The following is a 10,368-nucleotide window of genomic DNA, read 5'->3' as shown; positions in this document are numbered from 1 at the left end:
GGCGCGGCGGAGACGAGAAGGGGCGTCAGTAGCAATAAAGAGCGGGTCGGCGTGGCGCGGCCCCTCCTTTTCCTCCCCACTGGTAGTACTGCGCCCCGTTCGTCCCGCTCGGCTCCCTCATGGCTGCCACTCCCTGGGAAGCATCTCACGTCGCCGTCCTGCCGATGCCGAAGCCGCGTTGCGGGGCGGCGGCCGTCCCTGTGCGACGCCGTTAGCGCCCCGAGTCCCACTCGCTATTTCTGGTGAAGAACCGAAGAAAGGTGCTCCTGCATCACCGGTCCGGCGCTCTGCGGCTGGACGGCGTGTCTGTGCCATCCTTCATTCCCTGCCTTCGGTGGCGTTCGGACGACGGCGGCGGCAGCAGCTCGACGTAACTCCCCGGCCCGGATGCGGTGGGTGTCGGGCGCAGCCCCCCGGCTCTTTCTTGCTGCCGCCTCCGCCTGACACCGCTGTGCTCTTCCCGTCCGCAGGCAGCCCCCCGGCGAGTGCGAGATGGCGCTCAGCGGCACGCTCCTCCCCTCCATCGCCACCTTCGCGGCGGGCGCCGCGGGCCGTGAGAAAGCGGCGCGGCCCGCGGGCCCCGGCAACGTGAGTATCGGTGTCACGGCGGCGCCAGCCGGCCAGAAACGGGCTGGGGAAGGGGCGGCGGCGGGGCCGGTTGGGTCGAGCGCGGCGTGCCGGTGGGCCAGGGTCTGAACCGTGTCCCTCTCCCCGCAGCGGTGGCGGGAGGAGCTGTCACAGCTGAAGCGGCCGCCGCCGGCGCTGGCGGCACAGCCCGTGGAGGTGCCGCCGTCGGAGCTGGAGTCCGCCGCCGCCCTGGGGCCGCGCCGCGACGCTGATGAGTTCAACGAGCTGCTGGACTTCGACTTCATCCTCTCCAACTCCCTCATACACCAAGAGCCCGCCGCCGCCGCCGTCGTGGTGGCTCCCGCCGCCTCGGCCCCTGCCGCCAGCCCCTGCCCCGCTGGGCCCTTCGCCTACCCGCTACAGCGGCCCGAGCCCGCCGGACTTCTCTACGGTGGCGGCAGCCGCGACGGGACTCCCGCTGCCGGCCCCGCTACTGCTTTCAACCTGGCCGATATCACCGACGTGTCCCCCTCAGGAGGCTTCGTTGCTGAGCTCATGCGGCCCGACCTGGATCCAGTGTACCTGCCGGCGCCGGCGGCGCTGCCGGCCCTGGGTAGCCTGCAGGGCAAGTTCGTGGTGAAGGCCGTGGGCGAGTACAGCCACCCGGGGCTTAGCCCCAAAAGCGGCCCCTCAGCTGCTGCGCCACAGCCCAATACAGAGGGCCCCGGGGCTCCCTACAGCCCCTTGCCACGGATGTGCCCCAAAATCAAGCAAGAGGCTGCCCCGCCGTGTACGCTGGCACCAGCACCACCACCGCATGGGAGTGGTCTCCGAGGAGTCCCACAACATGACTTCTCTCTGGGCCTCCCACTGTCTGCCCGGACTACACCTTCTCTGGGGTCTGACGAGATGCTGAGCAGCAGAGACTGTCTCCCTGCAGCCCCAGGTCTGAGCCACCCACCACTGCCACTGCCCCCAGGTTACCCCCCAGCACCCGGTTACCCCACCTTCCTGCCTGAGCAGCTGCCACCCCCCGCACTTCAGTACCAAGGTGAGTCTCTGTGCTCTAGCAGTGGGCACCCACTTTGGAAGTGGCTACAGCTGTGCTCACCACTTGTCCTCCTCTAGAGCTGATGCCACCGGGAAGTTGTTTGCCTGAGGAGACCAAACCCAAGAGGGGACGGCGGTCATGGCCTAGAAAAAGGACAGCCACACATACATGCGACTACGCAGGCTGTGGCAAAACCTACACCAAGAGCTCTCATCTCAAGGCACATCTGAGAACCCACACAGGTTAGTCCTAGTATGGGGTTAGCGGGGTGCCCCAGTGTGAGGACAATGGAGTGAGCCCTTTGGACAGTGAAAAGTGGGGAGCATGGGGAAAAGGGCTACAAGTAGCATGTGGTGACCCTTCTCTGCTGGGTTTTCAGGTTGGCTTTTTTTTTTTTCTTCTGCCCTTGGCTACACAAAGCCCTGTACAGTCTTTGCTTATTGGATAGGTGTTTTGCTTAATGGATCAGAATGACTCATGTGGGGGTGGGTGGGTTTCTTGCCAAGGTAAAGTTTGTTGCTAATATGGCTAGCTAATTAGCAAGCATTTGAAGTCTCTTGGTTTTTTTGTTGCTCTGTATGGCTGACATCAGGGATAGGAGCAGACCTCTCTCTAACATCTTTATTTGCTTGTGGTTAAACCCTTCACATGGGCACTCCTTCTGTCTTGGCTTGCTCTAGTGCACTTCTGCAAACAGCTGTTCACCTTCTGAGGAAATTGTGATGGGCCCCTTTTGAGTGGAGCTTTCAGCTGTGTTGGTAACACCAGCATGGTGCGTTACCTGCATCTGGGAACACACCTTCTCCTGTGCTATCACCCTAGAGATGGAGTTTAATGGTTGACTGACTGGAATTTGGATACAGACTGTGAAAGTGTCTATCAGAGCCCCAGTTCGAACTTTAAACTTGCAGTTCAATGAGATGTTGCAGTAATTGGGCTTGTGGAAGCAGGTATATCATACGCAGTTTTGTCAGTGTGGGTATTCTGTAACAGTGATTAAATAACCTGGGAATTTCCATAGTTTAAATCTCTGGATTGGGAACTTGATTCAGAATTTTCTCCAGAAAAGTGAAAGGGAGAAACTACTGACAGTGCAATAGTTAAGCTGCATCTTCAGCTAATTACACTGGGGGGGAGGGCATCAGCCAAGTGAACAGTACTTTCTGACTACCCTGAGCCAGTCCACAGTGTTTCCAGTATGTGTAGAACTGTGAGTTTGTAGTTCAAGGAAACTTGTCTCGCCTTCAGTGGTTTTTGTTATTGTGAAGGCAGTAAGGCTGAGTTCTTAATCAGGCAGAGATAATGAAAATAGTTTCTAGCAATGCTCAAACTCAAGACCTACAATTATCTAAATACTGTATGTCATCTGAGCTATTCTGGTTGCTACTTGTTCATATAATATTATCTGGCAAAAATATACTCTTACTGTCTGAACTGTGCTCTGAAACCTTGTGTGTAAGACAAAACAGTGAAACAATAGAAATGAGCATTTTAGTGCAAGGTTTCAGTTATGCTGACTGTGCACTTTAAAGAGACAGTCTTACTCTGTTAGTCTTTGTAGTTTGTTTGCAAGCACGTCGAGAAGATTTTGTATTTTATGTTGCCTTTTGCCTTACCCAGGATATCTGCTTCTTAAAAGAAGGGTGTTAAAAGTGATAGTCATGAAGAAAACGTAACTCATGTGGCTTATTTTCTGGTTTTCTAAAGGTGAGAAGCCTTATCACTGTGACTGGGAAGGCTGTGGATGGAAGTTTGCCCGATCAGATGAACTTACTCGTCACTACAGAAAACACACAGGCCACCGCCCTTTTCAGTGCCAGCGGTGTGACAGAGCATTTTCCAGGTCGGACCACCTTGCCTTACACATGAAAAGGCACTTCTAATTGGAAGCAACAGATCTTTCCCCAGCTACCGTAGAGATTCAGTATTTATAGCACAAGGACTGATTTCTGCAAAATGGGGAGAACGCAGTTTAAGCACTACAGACAATTGAGGTGAAGTCTTCCAAAGAGTGGAAAAGAGGGATAATTTCACACAGATGTTGCAACTCTTTTTTTTTTTTTTTTTTCATACGTATACACTTACAAAATAACCAAAAACATTGGGGTCAATGACTGGATCTTCTATCATTCCATTTGTAAATCCAACTTGAATTATTTCCGGACTACAGAATGCCAAGGAGTGACTGGAAGTCACAGATATCAGGGTTAAACAGACTGTGTGTAGTTCGGAGGGTGGGGATATTACGCAGGGAAATGATGTTCCCTTAATTTTCTTTCAATGCAATATTAGATGTAAATGTCATCTTCTACTTTCCTATTTTTTTTTTCCTCCTTCTAAAAGCCATTACAATGCTAAAGAGGAGGAAAAATTCAGGTACAGAATTATAATTTTAAAAGCCTATTTCATGGTGCTTAGTGACTGTTGGTTCTAGAGGTACCAAAACCAGGAGGCCAAAGTTCTCAAACTGCTGCATATCTGACAAGGAAACTTTTGTCTTCTGATAGCCAATTATGACCTAAATCAGGTGAATAAACCTGGTTTATTTTTTAAGATAATAACTTTATGCAGACAGTCTGTAATGCACTGTGGTTTCAATGTGCAATAGTTTGTACAATGGTTTATTCCCAAATATGCCTTAAGCAGAACAAATGTTTTCTATATAGTTCTTTATGTAATAAATATGTAATATAAATTTAAGCAAACTTCTATTTTGTATATTTGTAAAGTATAAAGTGAAAATGAACTTTTTTTTTGAATTTGTATTTTGTGTATTCAAGTGGAAAATAAGTTCTAAATAAAATATTTTATCTGAATGGCTGCTCTAATTTTCTGTGGAGGGGTGCAAGAATGTTTAAGTATTTGTTAGTGATTAAGTTTCCCAAGGCAAGGGAGCATGGCAGTGGAAGCTGATAGTCCCAAGGCTCTGAAAGATAGGACTGCATAAATGGTGTCATATTTTTTTAGGGAAAAAGGTATACTGAAAATTTTTATTCTGAGTATCAAATTGCCACTTACCTGCATGAAGAAACTAATTTACCATTTCTAGGGCAACTCAGTTATTTGTTAGAGGAAGTACATCTGTTGGAGACATTGGACTTGAGACATTGGACTTGTGTATTCGAATCTTAAAAAAAAATCTGTAGTGGTCTTTTCAACATGGAACATTTCTAGCGTCATTGTCTGGGGCTTCTGACATGGTGTAACTTCATGTGAATGAAGGAAACCCAACTGAGTAATCTCAAAGAGTAAACTATCCAAGGAATAAAGGGGGTGTGCATAAAACAGCTTTTAAAAAAAATGACATGGAGTCTCTCTCCTGGGAATTCGGTTATTTGGTAGTATCTGAAGAGACAAAGTTGTTATAGTAATTGTGGTAGGCATGCATAAGCTGGGAAGGCTGATCATGCAGGGTCTTACAGATTTATAGTCTTATAGCTCTATACTCAAGATGTGTTGCTATAAGGTGCCCAGTGTACCTTTAATTGCATTTTGCCGCAGTTAAATGCGGCTGAGCCTACTGAATGCCTCACATTGTTACCATTTTTGTTGTAGTTGTTCTTGGGGACCTCATTGCTCTAGTTTCTTTACAAGTGTGTAGCAATAAGATGATTTCAACACAAATGCTCAATGAATAGGACCTGTTTTTCTCACTACTCTTTGTAAAAAAAGAGAAGAAAGTCATGATTCCTCTTCCACTGGTTTAAAATGTCAGATAGGAATTTGGATGTATGCAATGTTCAATAAAGCTCTGCATGGAAAACAAATTGCAGGCAAAAGCCATTCATATTTTTGTAGGAGTTGAGAGTGGCAATATCAACTTTATATTCCCCAAAATGCCTTGGGGCTTGTTTGGTTTGCAAATAGCAAGTATTTAAAGCAAAATTAAGGTTGTGAGTCATCCTTTATCTGAAGATTTTTTTTTATGTGAAAACATTTTTACAATTAGACCAGTCTTTTTTTTCTTTTTTTTTTTTTTTTTTGCCTCCTCTGTTGCTCTGCCTGTAGATTGTGGATAAGAGATCCAAAGTCAGTGTTGGAATTGGCACATCCTGTGTGCCTGAACTGTGTCCTCTTTCAATAGTGCTGGAGCACTTTTGTACAGCTGCCATTCAGAACCTTTCACATCTGTGCAAGGTCCGCGTCCTAACACATCTGTAAGTAGTGACCTGAAGATTTCATCTGAGAAACTTGTTTCTTTTGCCTTTCAAGTGTTTTGTCATTATGCAGCTTCCAGAGTTTAATAAGGTGCTATAGCATTTAGTAATGCATTATTTGCCAGCTTCAGTTTCTGCTTGATGATTTTATAGACCTTAGGTTTATAGTCTCATGAACAATAGTGTTCTTGACTCAGGGCTTTGTTCTCTTGATTATTTTTATTCTTTTTTTTTCCTTGATCCTAACCAAGCTGTCCTAATGTATGACTCTTTCCAGACCTAAACAAGCACGGTTGTATCTTGGTTTTTAAAAAAAAATTCTGCTGTTCCTTTAACAATTTCTAAAATGCTACTCCTATGCTTTCAGGACAGGAGCCAACACTCAGTTTTTGCTATACAGCATGCAGCCCATGAGAGGCAGTCCTTGTTTTTTAAGGAGGTTTCTGAGGGAAATACTGAAATGAGTAGCTGCACCATTTTTGCTCTGGTTAAGTTAGGTAGAGCTAGAAGTAGGACATGTTTGCTGCCTGTCTCATTGTGCCTAGTGTTGTGGAGCTGCATTTAGGTGCAAAATTGTACCTAGATGCAGTGGAACAACACATGTATTATAAAACATATGTAAACTACCAAGTGATCTTGTAAGCGTGTCTTGAAAAACAAGATTTGTTTAGTGTTGCTAAAACTGTATTCATGTGCTACTTTGCTCAGGCTGGGGCATCTAAAATCAGGGTTTGAGGTTATTAGGGATGACCTTGTTGACATGTGGTGAGCACCTCCAGAGCTGCCCCAAAGCACTATTTTTAGCTACTGAAAGGAAAACCTCTCGTGGCAAATAATGATCTCTATAGTCAAGCTACAGCCATCCTTAATCCTTACCCCTAGCCTGAATCTCTCTTGAGTGCGTGAAGCTGGAGCTGTTTAAAACAAGATGGTACACGTCTTCCAACCAAGTGCCAAGTATTCAAAAGTGGAATCAGAATAAAAATCTTCTCAGAGCCACAGCACTTCTGTACAATTGTATACTGTACACCACAAATTTGAAGCTTACACACTTCAGACTGTTGTGGATCATAATTCAGGACAATTACCTTCAGTTTTCCTATGTCATATGAAGACGTACTTGCAAGAGAGTTGCTCTTCCCCCGTGGAGGTTACCAGATCCTGCTAAAGCTGAAATAAACCACAAATCTCACAAGGATTTATATTAACTGATATGAATCAGTAAATTTCATTCTCCTTCCCTTTAATAAGGTGAGATCAGAGACTCCTGTGGTTAATCACCCTGAGTGCTTAACGGTTCAACCGAATTACTTTACACAGGATTCCTATGTGAGTGTGCTAGACATTAGAGCTCACCTGCTTTCACTGAAGTTCCTGACAAACACTTTAACAACATTTGAGTGCAAGAATGTCCAAATTAACCTAGACCCAAACTGTGTACCTAGGCTTTCCTCCTCCCTGAGCGTGGTTGGGTTATGTGCTGTAAGGTACCTGGAAGATATGAATGGGTTGCAAATGTGGATGGACAGACCCATAGTAACAGCATAGGGCTCTGGCAAGGATCTGGATGTGGTGGGAGTGCCAGCTGGAGGAAGCAAACCTAAGCTAGGGTAAGCAAAACTCACAGGGAGAGGAAGAGGAACACCATCACCAGTGCATGTTGACTTGTACTTGCCAGGAGAGCTCCTCAGATTAAATAGGTGTGTGTAGGCTCAATGGATATATCTTTTGAGACGAAGGAGATAAGTATGTACATAAAAGAGGGGAAGGCCCATCATTCAGTGAAATTTAATTGAGGTCACATTGGCGTGGCGCCACTGGATAACACACCCACATTCCCCTGTCTGCCGTACACCTGGATGACTCACATTTTGTCTGCTCTTCACTCCTGCTGTGATTATGGGTGGGGGAGGGGCACACAGACGGGGGACAGACACGACAGCTACCGGACAGGAGGGACTGATGTTTTCATTACTGCCAAGGGCATTAAAACCAGAAATCATCTCTGTGGAAATGGATGGTGGTGATGTTTCCACAGCCTTGTTCTCCACCCTGACTGCTTGTCTGTTAGTTCCCTTTTCACCTTTGGATGCCTACCTGTGAGCCTCCAAGGTGAGAACCTTAATTGTGTGAAAGACAGGAGGGAGAAAAGTGGCTCTTGCTTTTGCTAATGTTTATCTATATTTAGAGCATGCATGCCAAAAATTTTACAGAAGACAAGTGTGCTTAGTAGCGGCTCGCAAGAGATACTAGGCAGCTGGACCTTTCCCCTTTATTAATGCTTTCCAGACTCTTGGAACTCTGACTCCTTTGTTACTGAAATGGTGATTTTCATATGGACCTGGTCATCTCAGGGTCAGCCTTGCGATATGCTTATCAACAAGAAGTTTCAGGGAACATGCCAAGCTTCTTTCACTTTGAAGCGTGGGTGAGCAGAAGGGTAATCATGTGCTGGTATCATTGCAGCTATCTTGCTGCAGCTCTGAAACATTTTGCATGGTTTTGCTTTGGGTACAGTGTGCTTGTTTATCAAGCACAGGTTTAGGCTTGCTTAAATCTTGCCATTCGAGTTCTCCACTATTAAACTTTCAGGGTTTATTCAACAAAATGATACAGCTTCCCTCTACTGGCTGTCTGAAGATATCCCACAGTTACTCAGAATAGTTTCCCCTGATGCCACAGCAGTTACAAAAGGTCTGATGGGCAACATTGCACCACAGCATACAGGTATTCCAATACCAGGAGGCTCCTTGGATGTGTTGAATGTCTGCACTTGCTAGTGTCAATATCTTCATGGATGGCAGAAGTGGAGCATTGGGTCTGCTTTGTCCTCCCACCTCTAGAAAGGTATGGGAAGACTGTCTGAAACTACTGGCTTGCAAGTTGGCTAGCAGTTGTCATGTGGGAAAACATGTTTCCCCAGGCTTTTACTATTGATGTCCCTTAGTCCACAATATGCTTCCTTCCATGTAGAAATACTACAGAGCAGGCTTTGCTTATATGTACAAATATACTGTTTGTCAAGGTTCTCGTGTGAATTTGATTTGCACATCAGGCCTCTGGGTGGGCACCATAATATCAGCACCATTTGATGTTCAGATCTCAGCTGGAGTCTTCCTGTGAGAGAGATCTCCTGGAGACTTAGCATCCATCATCATTATGTTTCTCTTTTTTTCTGATAAAAATGAGTATTTTACATTAATATGTTGATAAACTACTAGGGGTAACACTGACAGTGATTACTGAAGCATGTTGGAATTTACTTTCTAAGCTCTGGACAAGGTTTTATTCTGCTTTAGGTTCCAAAGATACTGAGTAATGCTCTTGGCTACTCAAGGAGTCTACCCAAAGTGTTGTGTTTGCCTTTGCACTGGGATGTACTAGGTTTGGCTGTCCTCACCCAGTTCCCTCATCACACTAATTCAGCAATAGGCTCCCCTGCCTGACAAAGGATGGTTGAATTTCTTGGCTGTGCAATAAGTTATTATTTGTCTTTGAAAATTTCAAAATGCTTTCCAGTGTAAAGCGAAGTGTTTCACTGCTTTCAGCCACCCCAGTAACTGCTCATGTTTTCTGCAGCCTTAGAGAGTATTATAATGTTGCTGTCATCTGTACAAGATGTTTGACTACCTTCCTTCTGTACACACTTTATAAATACCATTTGCTTTGACAAAGTTCCCATGTTCACAATGTAAAACTTACTTGCAAGACTTCATATGCAAGGAGACCAACTTGTTATGCTTGGAGCAGCTGGGTTTTCTTTAAGTCTACTGTGGAGGAGCAGAGAAGCACACAGGGCAGAATGGTAGCCAGTTTAGACCAGCCACTGATAATCTGCCTCAGCCACTGGCCATAAAGGTCACTGCAACGCACAAACATACCTGTGAGAGAAATCTCTGGGGTGACGCCAATTTGCTTTCACTGGAAACTCCCCCTTCTAAGCCTTCATGATTGCAGGTTTGTTTGGGTTCAGAAGCCTGAGGAGCACAGATGCCTTTCCAGCCTGTGTTTATTTTATGCTGTAGCTCTACACCTTCCACTTATTCAGTAAACACTGGGTCCTCTTTGCTGCCTTCCTGAGCTTCAGACTTCAGAAAGACCTTGTGGCAAGGAGTTCTGCGGTTAATCATGAACTGGCCTAAAAATGGAGGTGGGGGATGAGCAGGAGAAAGCATTTCCTTTCTGTAGTTTCCAACACTGCTGCCTTCCAGATTCCTACTGTTTCCTCTTTCTTACATACTGCAGAGGAAGGAAGGGTCTAACCTTCTGCTCTAAATCAGCTTTGGTTTTGTTGTTTACTGCCAAAGTTTGTAAAGACTCAAGGTAGGTTGTATTTTTTAATGAATTTGCTAAGGGAATGTAATGCAAGCTTTATATATATGTGTATTTTTACATATGGATTAGTTCATCTAGTCTAGTATACCCCGGGAGAACACAAGGACAATTTAGCAGAATATGATATTTCAGTCAATATACAAAAGATGTTTTGGCTTCTTCTCCTTTTTTTTTTAATTTTTTTTAATAGCCAGAAATCTAAGAAGCCTTCACCCATTAGTGTTTTTTGCTTAAGGATGGGTGTTTCTTTACATTTTG

At 45.5% G+C, this 10,368-nt stretch overlaps 1 protein-coding gene across 1 annotated transcript; it reads left to right on the top strand.

The window, feature by feature from the left end:
* Window positions 1–471: 471 nt before the first annotated feature.
* Window positions 472–3,638, top strand: KLF4 (KLF transcription factor 4). Its single transcript, XM_054397735.1, has 4 exons — window positions 472–588; window positions 718–1,618; window positions 1,696–1,860; window positions 3,326–3,638. The coding sequence occupies exons 1-4, from the start codon at window positions 493–495 to the stop codon at window positions 3,499–3,501; spliced, it is 1,338 nt and encodes a 445-aa protein (XP_054253710.1). The 5' UTR covers window positions 472–492; the 3' UTR covers window positions 3,502–3,638.
* Window positions 3,639–10,368: the final 6,730 nt, after the last annotated feature.

Source organism: Indicator indicator, chromosome Z, assembly GCF_027791375.1.
Source record: "Indicator indicator isolate 239-I01 chromosome Z, UM_Iind_1.1, whole genome shotgun sequence".
In the NCBI taxonomy this organism is placed as follows: domain Eukaryota; kingdom Metazoa; phylum Chordata; class Aves; order Piciformes; family Indicatoridae; genus Indicator; species Indicator indicator.
The sequence above is the reverse complement of the archived record's forward strand: the minus strand, read 5'-3'. Positions and strand labels throughout refer to the sequence as shown.